Source organism: Vigna umbellata, chromosome 7 (genome assembly GCF_029865625.1).
Source record: "Vigna umbellata cultivar VRB3 chromosome 7, Vumbellata_1.0, whole genome shotgun sequence".
Classification (NCBI taxonomy): Eukaryota; Viridiplantae; Streptophyta; class Magnoliopsida; order Fabales; family Fabaceae; genus Vigna; species Vigna umbellata.
Window position 1 is genome coordinate 6,506,175 of NC_142171.1, and position 15,071 is coordinate 6,521,245.

At 31.6% G+C, this 15,071-nt stretch overlaps 1 protein-coding gene and 1 pseudogene across 1 annotated transcript; one reads left to right on the top strand and one right to left on the bottom strand.

Annotated features, from left to right (window-relative positions):
* Positions 1 to 5,102: 5,102 nt before the first annotated feature.
* On the bottom strand, positions 5,103 to 9,880 carry LOC148195031 (uncharacterized). Its single transcript, XM_088093907.1, has 11 exons — positions 9,749 to 9,880; positions 9,354 to 9,525; positions 9,104 to 9,148; positions 8,739 to 8,858; positions 8,446 to 8,591; positions 8,149 to 8,296; positions 7,967 to 8,050; positions 7,456 to 7,571; positions 6,506 to 6,570; positions 5,675 to 5,765; positions 5,103 to 5,566 (listed from the first exon to the last, which is right to left on the bottom strand). The coding sequence occupies exons 2-11, from the start codon at positions 9,481 to 9,483 to the stop codon at positions 5,342 to 5,344; spliced, it is 1,170 nt and encodes a 389-aa protein (XP_087950033.1). The 5' UTR covers positions 9,484 to 9,525; positions 9,749 to 9,880; the 3' UTR covers positions 5,103 to 5,341.
* A 759-nt stretch (positions 9,881 to 10,639) lies between these two features.
* Positions 10,640 to 12,896, top strand: LOC148195032 (uncharacterized; annotated as a pseudogene).
* Positions 12,897 to 15,071: the final 2,175 nt, after the last annotated feature.

The window sequence follows — 15,071 nt, forward strand, 5'->3', positions numbered from 1 at the left end:
TTTTCTCAAATCTCTAATATATTTTTTAATTTTATTGTTATTAATTATATGTCTTTTTTTTTGTGCCATTTTATTAAGTACAGTGTCAAAATGTTTTTAAGATCCAAATTTGACTATTTTTAATTTTTTTAATAAATATTTTTATTTTATCGTGTAGAATATTGTTTTGATATTTTTTATATAATTATTTCTATTCCATATTATTTTTTAGCATTTTTAAATATCAGAATCACCGAGACGGAGTTAATATTAATCGAGTTTTAATACTTGAACAAATTGTTGTGACTACACATACAATAATATAATATAATTAATAATTATTCTTTATTATTTGTTAAAGTAAGAATTATTTTGTTAGAAATATCCTTGGAATTGGTGAACAATTTCTTTTGAAATGAGATATAATAATTTGAATCGGAAAGGAAGTAAGCATATATGATGGGTCGTACACAGTGGTATTGTGGATAACCATCTTTTCCACTCCATACCAAACAAACCCTCCATTCAACAAACCACCTAGTTACCTTCAAAATTAAACACACCACATCCCAATAATTAACAATAAAGTTTTTTTTAATTGTTTAAGTTTATTTAAATGTAAAAATATCATGTTATATCTAGTTTGCATGAGTTTTATATAACAAAAATATTTGTTTTTAAATTATCAAAAATATTTTCTCAGAAAATATTAATTTAATATAAGTATTAACATATTATTGTTTTAATATAATAACAAACAATAATTTTGGTAAAAGTACTTTAAATCAGTTAGTTTTTATTTAAACTTGAATAAGAATTAAGATAACTAAATACATATCTAATCTTTAGTAATTATCATACAATATCTTTATACCGATCCAATAATTTGAATTTTAATATAAGAAGTGTAAATTATCATAATTATTAATTTGTTTTGGTGATCGAAAGTGGCGCATGGCCTAAAATTTGGTTGGAAGCTAGGTAGCTAGAAAGTTATAGAAAATTTTAAAATATTGAATTCAATTATTTGGTGACAGTGGTATCTTGAAAGCGTCACCCGTGTCGCATGATTCTGCTAAGATAAGATCTCAGACAGTTTTTGTCTTCCTAACTTACGCATTCCCACGTTCAATGTATTTTTCTTTCTTTCTAAAAGATAAGTAATTATACGTTATAATTAAAAGAATAATATTAAATACCACTTTTTACTTTCCAAAAGGGTAAGCTTAAATACTACTTTTCCAATTTTTTTGCTCTCCACAGTTACAGTTAGAATCTGTTGGTGTTTGTTTTATCTTAATGTAATAAATAGGAAAAAAAGAAGTAAACTTATATGGCTTTATACATTTCATTATTCTGTAATTATTAATGTTGTTTTTTGTGTAATTAGATAGGAAACATGATTTAAGATTAAATATCTTACATCGCTGTCGCACACTGATACCATCGTTTAGAGATTAAAACAAGTGTCAACTCAATTAACCTTTATTAATCTAATTTCACTCTTTGATTAGAAAGTTAAGTAGATAGCAATGGATAGAAGATTCCATGAGAAAAATACTATAGTGTGGAAAAAATAAATTGTGTCTTTCAATACTAACGTAAGAAAGACAACAGAAGGTGAAGTGTTGAGAAAAAACCTTTTACTTAAAAGTTCAAGACCTATAATATATATATATATATATATAATATATATATATATATATATATATATATATATATATATATATATATATATATATATATATATATATATATATATTAAATCATGAATATTATTTAAACTCAATATTAATCGATAAAATAAATCACCAAATAGTTATGGAGTATGACACACTTGATTTCATACTAAACGAAATAACTTCAAGTGGAAAGTAACTATTTTTTTTCACTTATTCACAGCCACTCACAACCATAACTAGTCATTAAATTGAAAAATACTAATAAATCGATTTTTTAAAGATCTTATGTTGTGGTGCTTTTAAGAGGAAATAAATGTTAAAAAATTCAGTATAGTAAACAAATCCATATAAAATATTAATACATTATTTTAACTTAAAACTTTCATTATTTTTTCTACTTCAAAGTAATATTATGAAATCTTTTACTTATATATTAATTATCTTATATTTTTACCTAATGAATTTTTTTAATTTATTTTGAATTTCTAACTTTTTACATTAAGATACCTTATTTCAAACACAAGTGTGTTAGAAGTGTTCAATCTTAAATTTTAGAAATTTTCATTCACTTTATATCATAATTGTCTGAACATCATTAAGATGAACTATTAGTTTTAATATTATTGTAAAGGTTTTTATAAAAAAAACACGTGAAAAATTTAACACCAATAAACAGTGAATATATATATAAAAAAAACATCATTTATAACAAAAAGAACTTAAAATAATAAACTTGTGGATTTTTTTTCTTATATAATAATTATTTTATTTATTTATACCTAAAACTTCGTCTTAAATTCCTAAACTATGTACGAGCATATATTGCTATAATACTAATCAGATACTATTCAGACTTCAGTAACAACCAAAATTACTATTACAACAATAATTATTATTCATTAATATGTTAATATATTATAATTTGTTTTCATTTTTATTTTACTCCTAAAATTGAGCAAAAAATAGACTCATAAAAAAAATGATCTATCTAAATAAAGAAAAATGTCTTGGAAGAAAGTGTTTATGGAGGCGAAGAATGAGTGGAGAATTGAATTGTCACAAAAAGTATGATTGGGTATTTGACGAAAGTTTCCAAACATAAATGTTTAGTTAAACGTCAACATAGTTATCTTGTGTAGGAAAGTGAAAGTTGCAAGTTGGAAAATTTCTTTTTTGTTGTGTCGAGTTGGACACAAATAACATAATATATGCAAGTTGCCAATAAATTAAGACACAAAAATGCTAATTTCATGGCACATTGCCCTCCATTTGGGAAATTAAGGATGCTTTCAAATTCTCCATTTCTCTATCTGCCTTCATCGTCCTTTGCATTGTCACTATCAGTTCGTTTGTCACAACCCACAAACAATTAGGTTCAAATTTTTATGCATGTTTCTTATTTGACCCTAAAATAAAAAAAAAAATAAAGAGAAAAATATCAAAACAATTTATAATTTAATTGGCTGAGAAAATTTAAATTTGATTATCAAAATGCATTGTCAGGTAGGATTAAAAACTTTAAGTGTGATTAGATCTGAATCAAAATTAGTCTCAGAAATATTTTAAAATACGAGGCTTCAACGATACCACGAGATTCTATCCAAAAATTGAAGTCAAACTCTAAACAGTGGTTAAAAAAAATCTCTACATGAATTTGAGTTTGACACGTTATTTTTCTTTCAGAAAAAAACTATATAAATTAAAATAATCTAAATTAAGCAGTGCATTAACGCGTTAAATTTTCACACAGGCCTAAGAAAGATGCTACATAAGGCAACAAACTTCATTTACAAGATTGAAACAAGTCATTTTCTTTGGACACAAGATATGAGATTCTATCCATAAAGCTTAATGTTTAAATTGTTGTCATTTTCAAACAACATGTAAGTAAATTAAAAACAGTATATGAAATTATTAGGGCCAGATTGATTACTTTTTATTTTAAAAAAATCATTTTCAAAAATAGAAAAACAAAAAACACCTGTTTGATGTTTTTTCTTTTTTCTTTCCAAACTTTAAAACAATTTTCTAACACGTTTTTGAAAAAGCCGAAAAACGAGAACAACGTAACTATTTTTAATGAACTCATAAATAATCTATCTGTTCTTTCATTCTCAATGTATATTTATATATAAAATAGACTTTTTAAATAACTAACTCTAGATATATTTAAAATTTTATATTCGTATGATGAAAATAATTTAGGATAATCCATTTTTGTCGGAGTTGTCTGAAAACGACACCCTTTAAATCAAATTTTAAATTTGAAATAATCAATCACTTGAAATGAAAAATAAAATAAAAAAGTTAATTGAAATTTAATTAGTTATAACTGTTAATCGGACTCTTTAATTTTTTCAAGCAAATTCTTTTGTAATAGAAAAACAAATATTATATTATTTCATGAATAATATTAAACAAACGAAAAGAGAGTTATAAACATCATTTTTAAAGAAAAGAGACTATTAACCATTGATTATAACTTATACCGAACATATCCTTAAGAAAAAATAAAAAATATGACAATGCTTCTCCTTTTGGATCATCAAACCTCAAACACCATAAATGAATACCATACTCTAGTACTTTTCATACGTAAGTTTTAAACTGAATTTCAGTTATAAAAAAATTCTATTAAATTCACGCTGATATGAATACAGTGTGAGTCTTAATAAGACTGGGTTCTTAAAAACAAATAAAAATTAATTCAACAATTAATTATTTTTTGAGCTGAAAATGATTAGATTAAACTCACGACTAAAAAACTTATAATAATTTTGCATTGGAACCGTTATAAGCAAGGAATAATACACGGAATTTATTCATTGAAACATCAAATATTACTTTATTAAGACGGTGCTTAGTGGAATTTTCAGTTTTTTTTTTTCATGACAAGGAAAAATGGAATAACTTGGTGCTCCTTGCCTTCGACGACACACGTCAGAGCTGGAAAAATAGATGAAATAGTGTGAATAGAGAAAACTTTTCTGATGATAGTGGAAATAATGGGAATTTGGCTCTCTTTTCTTTGAAAACACGTACTTATAATCATGTCATCAAACTTTTTTTTTTTTCTTTTTCTTACAAAATGTATAAATTTATTTTACGACATCATTTTGAAAAATGAAGCTTAATGATCACGCACAGTTAATGCAAAAGCTTTTATACCATCAAGTAGGGCTGCTGTTAATAATGGGCATCTAACAACATTCATTGGGGTTTAGCAGAATTAGGACTAGTGATCGAAAAATATCCCTTTAAATTTGGCCCTTTTTTAATTTCTGAATGTTATTTCATATAAATTATTTACTTTTTGGACGGCAATGTGATTTGAGAAGATGCCGAAGCATCTTTTACAAGATTCATATTTTGTTTTCCGGTCCATGTTAACTTGAAAATGTGAACATCCCTATAAAAACATGTAAATATAATAACACGCAATTCATGAATGGACATCAAAGCCAATAATATGAAAACGATGTAAAACAATCGAACCTTTTGTTCTAAATTGGCCGGGTCCAGGAAAAGCTTATGTTACTACAGTTTTTACTTCCAACATAAAAATAACAATATGGCTTGTGTACAGTAACACCACACCTCCAAGCCAAGCACATAACATAAAGATTTTTGCTTTGATGATTGAGAACCTCAATCCTACGCAATGCTACAACAGGGATTGGTTACCGAAAATTTTCAACCTCAAAAGCACAAGCTGTTCCATCAAGCGAGGCCGAAACGAGGTAATCCCGATTAGCAGACACAGAAAGAGACTGAATGGCATCAGAGTGTCCCTTTAATGTTTTTACACATTCACCAGACCGGCTATCCCACAATCTCACCTTACCATCCACACAACCAGTAGCTACATATGATGCGCCGAGCCATGTCAAACATGTCACTCCATCCTGTCCACAAGGCAAAATTCCTTTAAAGCACAAGATATAAGCCAGTGTATGGTGAAAACAGACCAATCTAGTCTCTGAATGCACAAACAAAGCAAGATTACAACAAACCTCGTGCTCACAGGTGGCTCGGGGTATTAAATGCTCTATATCCCAGATGATCAATTTTTTATCCATGCTTCCAACTGCGGCCCACGAATCACTATCATACAATTTCAAGGAACAAAATTATTGATTACTTAAAGCAAATTTAAGAGAACAAACTATTCAAAATTCCACATGTATAAACTATTCATATTTGAGCAAGGTTTGGATCATTTTGCTCTCTCTTATTCCTCGGAAATAAGTAGAATAATTTCTTGAATTGGTGTTTCTACTGTAACCAAGTAACTTCTGGTTCAGCTATGGTAAGTCCAATAAATTCATGAGGCCAAGGCCCTCGGTTTTCACTCATCTTAATAAACTAACCCTATTATATTATGCCTGTCATCCTGATATCAACAAGGGCACGTTTGTTTCACAGTATCATTGTTTTCCCAATAATCCTATTCCTTGGAATATTATACCCAGGAATGATATTCCTATAACCGTGTCTGGTTGGTATTCAATAATTTTAAAAAGAAGTAAAATTCAGTTATAGCATATAAACAGAAAAATAAGATAAGAGAGAACGATGTAGTGCAAATAGGTAGTTATTGTGGCGATAACTTCCATCCCACGGGAATACGCAGTCTAAAATGTGAAGGGGTCATTTTTTTGGATGTAATGTTATCAGCTATATTTTCTTAATCATCTAACAAAAGTAGGAATATTTATTCTCATCATCATCATTGTCTTCATCCCTTTCAGAAAACCTTTCCGTCCATTAAAATTTCTATTGTACACATGCGAGATTTGCACATATAGATAGAATATGAGAAGTCTCTTAATCGTAATACATACCTTGGTGAAAACCCAACACACTCGATGGAATCTGAATGAGGAGCAAGGGCATTATTATCAACAACCTGTCAAACAGGAACATGTTTCTTAGAGACAAAATGGGACGCTAATAAAATCTGTAGAATGCAGATACAAACAGACAATTAAAAACGGCATAAAGTGGCGAAAGTGTAAGAATTTGCTGTCATAAAACAGGACAAGATAAGATAGGCCACAGAATTAAGGACAAAATTCTTAGAAAACTTTGGTTCCTCCATAAAACACAAAAATAGTAAAATTGAAGACCTCCTTAAGAGTCTAGCTAGGTTACAGACTGCCTAGCTGAATTAACTAATTACTCAATTTCCAAACCCAAGTCCACCAAGTAACTATTATCCGTGTACATTTGAGCATGACAAAGATATACCAATATCGACCATGTATATTGGAGAAAGGATGGCAGCTGGTTTGAAGTTAATGTCGAATTAAGCTTCAGACTATTGTGAACTTTAAATTAAAACATAGGTACAATATAGTCCAAAATTAGTCTTGCTATTCGCTCTATGATCTGATTCCCATACATGTTCATATGATTGTTCCCTTTAGCCCTTGACAGGAAAGAGGAAATTACAAGACAACAGTAGTCCAACAAAATTTGTTCTTCAGTCAAATCTTTATAACTGATATTGGAGGCTATTATTCTTTAAATAAATGCCAAGATATTTAGCATCAATCAGTTGATTAGAGATTTTACCTCGAATTTCTTTTAAGCAACTATTGTCCCAGACATTTTCAGCAACATATATAACTTTAAGTCATAAGCCACAAATTTTAGAAACATTATCAATAGTCAAGACACAGCCAAAGGCTTCTTAGAATAATGAGACATACCCGAAGGCAAAGACATGAGACAAGACCAATAGACTAAAGAAAAGGGTGCAGTGAATATCAAATGCAACGAAAAGACATACTCTTCCTGTGGTAATATTCACAATATGAACAGATCCATCCTTAGAACCAGAAAGTGCGAGAGTTGAAGTTGAATTTATTGTCAAGCATGTTAACCCCTCGGTATGATATGGATGGCCTAAGCAAACTCTAGAAGGTTATCAAAAGAAAATAGAAGAAAAAAAAGGAAAAAAAAAAGTTTGCAGATGACAGGAAAATTATTAGATTTTTGTGAAACTATCATGATATGATGTACATCAAGTTTTATCACAGGAATGGTGTCCCTACTTTATATAAGAAAAATAGATAAAATATGCATGTGAAGTTGCTTTTAATTGATTTTAAAAATTGCTCAAACTACATCCTATCCTTTTTTCTAGTGGAAAATACAAGAATATGTTTTCAAAATAAAATAACTACAGAGAGTTGCAATGCACAAACTATTTAGACTGGAGGCATGAATAATCGGCAATATGTATTACCGGGGAATAGAAAGCAAACACAATAAACACAAATAAAGAGCAATTTACATACCCCGCACAACATGAGTGCTTTCTGCACTTTTTGGATTCCATATTCTCAAGGTTGCATCGTTAGATCCAGTGCATATTATTTTCCCTAAGGTACCAAGTAAGAATAAACAGAAGCGTGTAAAATTATATGGCACAAATAACAACAATTAACAAAAAATGCACTAAGATGAAGAGAAATACTACCATCAGGAGTAAAATCGCCACAGCTTACACTATCACCATGACCAATAAATGTATTAAGTAAGGCAGCATTATCAGTATTCCACATCCAAATGGTAAAATCCTCAGAACCAGCTAAGAGTATATGTCCTCTTGGATGCCAACTAAGCCACTGAAAAGTTTCATGACATCTAACTTAGCAACTATTTACAACAGGGAAAAACAAGAAAAATAAGGGTGGATTTTTCTTTACATTTCTAGTTGATATTGTCTTTTACTAATAACTACAAAATAACATCTTGTTTTGACTAACAATCTCACCTCAATGCCCCCTCCAGGACCTTCAAGTTTTTTACCTTCCAAATTTCCTGATACATCCCAGACTTTAATAATTCCATCTAAGCTTCCTGATGCCAAACGCTGTCCATCATAGCTAAAAGCTAAACTAGATACAGATTCTTCATGACCTGCACAAATTTAATAATAACAAAAATCATTTGGATATTCAATAAACTGCAAGTAACATATCTTGACTTTACCAATTATTGTGCAACAGCACTAGTCCTAAATGGAAAGATATCAATTCATAAGTAAACCTGGAGTCATGCAAATACCTTGAAGCTCAAAAGCCCAATCTCCTTGGCCAATCTTCCAGAGAAATCCTCTGTCATCACCACCACCAGTAGCCACTAGGGCTGCATCAGTTGGGCTGGAGGCAACTGAGTACAACTCCCCTATATAAGAATTCAAGAAAACAAAGAAAATACCATAAATTCCCTGGTAATACATTGCATACATAAAATACACGACTTCAAAATTTGAAAAAAGGAAAATAATAATAATAATAATGACAATATATTGTCAATAAAAACATTGAGGAACGTCTACTTAGAATCCAGAATTTGACCTCAATCTAATTAAGTCTCAGCAGAACAAGGATACCTATGCATAAACACAAACAAAAAAGTACAAAACTTACCTGTATGAGCGGTGAATTTGTGCACAAAATCAGCATCCTCATCCTCTGAAACGGTTCAAAAGAATATCACTATCAAATATATTATCACATACAAAAACAATACATCTAAATTCTGACACAATGAAGGTATAACAACGAAAATAACAGTTGAAAATTTTCACATAATAGAGAAATAATACACAAGACATGCCACATAGAACCCTACTAATATTGAAATTAAGGATGAGAAGGTTTTACAGCAATTCCCTACCAAGTTCAGAATCATCATCAGCGTCAGGAAGATCTTCATTATCCATTTCAACTTCATGGATAATGTCAGACTCGTCAATGAAAGATGGTTCGTTATCGTCTTCATCATCATGGAAAGGTGGATAACTCATTGTCTTTGCTCAATTGTCTATGAAATATTTTCAATACTCAACCTGAGAAAAATCAATCATTATCATATAGCTTCTTTCTTTGTCCAACCAAAATTAAATGCAAAAGTACCTTTAAGGTTTAAACTTGTGAATAATCAATAAGTACGGACCATTAATAAGTATACATCATAGAAGTCACAAGTAAAGGTGAATTTTAGAACTTAGGCTAATGTAATGATATGCAACTGATAAAGAATAACGGAATTTCAAAGCTAAGTGAAATTACCGGAAGAAAAGGGATAAAGAGAAGTGAATCTTTGGTGAAGACTTCACTAGTGGTTTGCGTGCAGTTACTTGCTTCTCTCACTTCTACAGCGACAATGGAGGGTGCTAAATGGAAGACACGAAAACGGGTCGGAGTAGGACTGTCAAAACGACCAAACCCGCACCCGTTTGACCTAATTAGTCATAACGGACTGGACCGACCCGGTCTATCTAAAAACTTACCAATCTAGTCCGGTTCGTTTAAGGAAAAAACGACCATAAGGATTGTTCCACTTGAACCCCCTTATTATTAAATACACCTTAATATTAATGTAAGAAGACTAAAATATTGTTCTCTACCTGAAACGGTTTGGAGAATAGAACCTCTCTCGCAATAATTGATATGTATGGCATGTTTTATTCATTTATGATTACCATTTGTATGACTCTGAGAATACGAAGTAAGAACAGAAGCAGGTGAAGATGTGGATGTGTTTGATGAACATGAATACTACGCTTCACCCCATTCTGGTTTCTTGCTTGCTAAGCAAGGGTATCTATCTTTAATGAATTCCCATTCTGTTTTCAGTATTCTAATCCCTCTGCTATTTTCTATCTACACAGCTTCATTCTCACCATGCCAAAACTTCATTGCTTCTTCAACAAAGCCTTTAAAGCCTCCAAATGGTACTTGCTTCTGTCTCCTTCATCTGCTCCTCCTTTTTATTTTTGTCTGTTGAAGCTATTTGTTCTTTTCCATTTTCAGTGCAACCTTGCTCAAGCTCACAATTCCTCGTATAAAGTTGCTTAGAAACAGAAGAGAGGTTCAGCTAAAGCAGATGCGAAATGACGTTGCTATGTTACTTGAGGCTGGTCAAGAAACCAAGGCTGTTATTAAGGTATCAATAATACCCTTCGCTTCCACGCATGTATACTGTTTAATGTTTCTGTTTCAGGATTTTCAACACTTTTCCGCATGGTGTTGCTCATGATGGTATTAGGTGGAGCATGTTATGAGAGAGGAGAACATGGTGGCTGCTCAAGATATCATTCAAATCTTCTGCGAACTTATTCTTGCACGCCTTCCCATGATTCAATCGCAAAGGTTTGCAAAAGAACAAAGCAACCATCACACAACATGCACATGCATTGATAAAAGTCAACATTCCAATATAAAAGCCTGTTTTTGATATTGGTAAGAGGAGCAAGAACGGCATATATGAATGACCAACTTGTTTTTCGATTTGTTTGTTCTAAACAGAGCAGTTGTTAAAATGTTATATTTTGCATTTAGTTTCATACATGCAAAGGTCTCTTGGAGTTAACACTCTAGTCTGGCTGAGGACACACATTATGGATTAATAATTTGAATGAACCAATGTAATTGTTTTCAAGTTAGACATCTGATTTCTCAATGTTGTTCAGGGAATGTCCCCTTGATTTGAAGGAAGCAATATCTAGTGTATGTTTTGCTGCACCAAGATGCGCTGATCTGCCAGAGTTAATGCAGGTTCAGTCGCTATTTGCTTCCAAATATGGAAAGGTTTTTGTATCTTTAGCAGCTGATGTCACCCCTGACTGCAGTGTCAATCGCCAGGTTCCATGAACTTTTATCTTGGAAAAAATTTGCAATCAAGTTACTTGTATCCTCTTCGTCACAATGTAAATAATAACATTTGCATGTTTATTCAAAAACTTAATGTGATAAGATACACATTAAAATTGGAAACATATGCATATAAACATAAAATATACTCAAGTGATGATTCATGCTTTAATATGTTTTTACAAGTTGAGCTATTTTCTTCATTGACATTATGCTCCATGTGAACTACAATGGCAGTTAATAGAGCTGTTGTCGGTTCAAGCACCTTCAGAGGAAAAGAAACTCAACCTTCTGAAAGAAATTGCTGTTGAGCATAATTTAGATTGGGATCCAACTGCTTCAGAAACCAAGTTCCTTAAAACACATGAGGACTTACTTGTAAGTATAGCATAGTATTACTATTTAGGATTACTAGCCAGATGAAAAATAAGATGACTATGGCATTCTTAGTTTATTACTTCTTTTTCTCACTTCAGAGTGTTAACATGTTATCTCCTTATCAGAATGGCCCCGTGAAATTTTGCAGTCAATGTGAGTCAAAACTTCCTCTTCCTGAAGAAATACACAGTGAAATTGATCTTCACTCATCAAGCCAATTTGGATCACTTGAAAAAGATAAACCCCATACTTCATTTGGTAAAAAAGAAAGTAAACAGTGCATGTCTTTCAAGTCAGCTCCCTACTTGTCTTAGGACAAAAACTGAAGCCAAACTAGACTCACAGGATGTGTTGGCTGCTGCTGAAACTGCTGAAATCCGTAGTACAAAGCATACCAAGAAAAATAGAGCAAATGTGCCAGATAGCAGCTTTGAGAATCCATTTTGTACAAGTGTTGCTAATAAATCTGAAACAGAGAAGGAACATTTCACTGAACAAAATACTGCAATTGACCATGATGGTGGTGTCATAAATGATGTGGAACATGAGCATGCCTTCTCATGCTCTCATTCATCAAGTTTTTCTTCGTTTGATACGCCCAAGGAAGACTCTGGTTCTTCCCTACACAATCAGTTTGTACTCGATGACAAATCCCCTCATCAGCTTAACAGATTGCCTTCAGTGGATGCTTACTCTGATTTCTCATATCCCAACTTATTCACCTCACAAAACCCAAATATTGGATTTCATAATTCAAATAATAGGCATTCTAGTCAAGATTGTGACAGACAATTCTAATACTACTACACATTTTTCCTTGTGACTTTTAAATTGCTCGGGAGTGTGTATTGTACTGCTGCATAAGTTATTTGGATTTTTGGTCGAATTAAATACATACTATGTCTGTCTTTGCCGTATTTAATTACCATATCAGGAGCATAAAGGCAGTCTAAATTATCGTATGCGATTATTGTAACCTTGATACAGATTATACTATTATGAAGTATTAGTATAGTTTATTTCTGTGCTAAGTTTGCAGTATGTTGTAACTGGAATAAGTCATATAAGGGACCATTAATTGCTATTTACTGATATTCAGCAAGTAGTATCTTTGAAGGTGTAAAGTGTTATAGGCTGCATATCAACATAGCTCTGAGAGGCAAGGAAAAAACAAGCACAACGTTCTCATTTTTTATGTTTAAACAGATTGCAATCACCATGTTTACCGACAAATCCCAATGCACCTTAACTTGTACCATCTAAATATCTTCTATTTTCCACAAAGCTTTTATATGCCTGAAAGACGTAGCATGAAGATGCACGTTTCTTTTTATGAAGATGTGAAATGGCAAGAAAATTACCTTCCCTTCCAGATTCTGTTGTTTTCTTTCTTTGTTCATCTTCATTCCAAAACTCTCAATCACTACAAATTTGTTGCAAGCAAAATACTATCCCATGTTTTCTAACATCATCTTTGATCAGTTCCAAGCCTAATAGTAGTCATGAGAAAAAAATTTAAACTGTCATATTTACTTTCCCTGTATTTTGTAACAGGAGGCTGCATACTGCATGGTTCCTTTCTCTCTAAATTTTTTTTATTAATTGAATTGCATGTGTGGTTTACATGTAGTTGTATGCTTTACCTTTTTTCTTGGTGAAGTTAACACTGATAGCTACCCAATGCCAATAATCTTTAGGTACAAGAAACGAAATATACCAGGCCAATTATAACTACCTACAAAGTTCACACTGTCTATGTTACTGTTTAGAACAAGGCCAGATAAAGCATCACTTTACAGTGGAATTTATTACACAGTCTCATGACTTTTGTTTTCTTCTGGAGAATAAAATCAGAGAAAATAATTCTAGTGTTTCACTTTCTAATTTGCTGGCAGGCATGGAGAGAAGCAGATAATGAGACCATGGCGAAATGGCATTGAAAAAATCACTCAGTGCTTAGTCAAACCTAGAGGAAAACTCAAGCAGAAGATTTGCTGTTGAACTGAGGAAGGGACCTTATGGTGGCATGTTCATAGTGACTGGTCAAGAGTCACTGTACATGAGACAATAATTGTGTACTCAAGGTAGCATAGTGCCTATGCGCTGTGGATCTAAGACCCTAAGTCACTGAAGACAAATCAAGTAATATATTTGTGTTAGGTTTCACTCAAGAGATATAATATCAGGCCAATTATATAAAGGATTAACATTATTCTTAATCTAAAACTTTAATATAATGAGTTAGCAGGTTTTCATCTCATGTTTCACTCTTTCAATTCTATTCAATGTAAAATTTAAAATCAAACTTGAATTCCTAATAATCTGTATACTCTCAACTGTAAACAAATCTATAAAACAAGGTTCAACGAGTTCAAATATATAAAACTAGAGATACAGAGTAAATTGTTTTCAAATACCTATTAATAATATACACGTAGGTCCACCACTGGTGCTACCCTTTTTCTTAACTTGATGCAGATGTGTCAATCATATTGCGTAAGCCTTTACAGTTGTCCTGTCTCTTTAAATAATCAATTAGTTACACAACATTTTAAAAATTAACTAAGTTTTTATTTATTTTTGTGAAGCATTATGGTGGAAGAAACATGTCAAGAAGGTGTACATAGAATTTCATAAGATTGGAGGGTCACCGATTAGTGCTAATACTATCAATTTAAATGGTCAAACTGGTGGTCTGTCTCCCCTTCTCAAAATCAGGTATGAATCAATATTTTGTTTCACAAACTTGGTTGTTGTGGCTTTAATCGATTTGGTTTGGTTTTTACATGTCACAAATCATTATCACTCTAACACAAAAGTACTTTATAAGGTAAGTTTACTTTCTCTGTGAGTAGTAAATGTGCACCAAGTCATTGATAAGTGACTACATTTGTGTACCTATAACATTGACCTCAACTTTTAAATGCAGTACGAGTGCCTAAAAATGGCTGGACAGCTATTAGATTCAAGGGTACCAGCATGAAACACCTTCTCAATACAACAACAACATTAGTTTCTCACTGTTCTTCATGCTAAGCTTTTCTTCTGAGTAAGTTTCCTTTGACATTTGATTCTGCTTTTTATGCTAGGATTTTGATACATGCAGTGCCTGCTTTACCGTTTCTGTCGTGGGAAATAGCAATAATTTGGATAAACATTTTCTCATCTCAAAATCTTAAATTTCTGAATTTTTTTATGTGATGTTTAATTTTATTATTTGTATGAAAAGTTAAGGCTTGTACTTAGCCATGATTCTATGGGTGGCATTCGATTAGAATAAAGTATGAGTAGGAGTTTTGAAGGAAACTGAATCCAGTTTTCTGATTTTTGTCTTTGCATTCAACTTCATTATAGTCATCCA

Coding starts and splice junctions, on each gene's coding strand:
- LOC148195031 (XM_088093907.1), bottom strand. CDS start 9,483: ATGAGTTATCCACCTTTCCATGATGATGAAGACGATAACGAACCATCT. Junction 8,297..8,445: donor GTCCTGGAGGGGGCATTGAG/GTGAGATTGTTA, acceptor GAAACTTTTCAG/TGGCTTAGTTGGCATCCAAG. Junction 6,571..7,455: donor TGAATATTACCACAGGAAGA/GTATGTCTTTTC, acceptor CCTGTTTGACAG/GTTGTTGATAATAATGCCCT.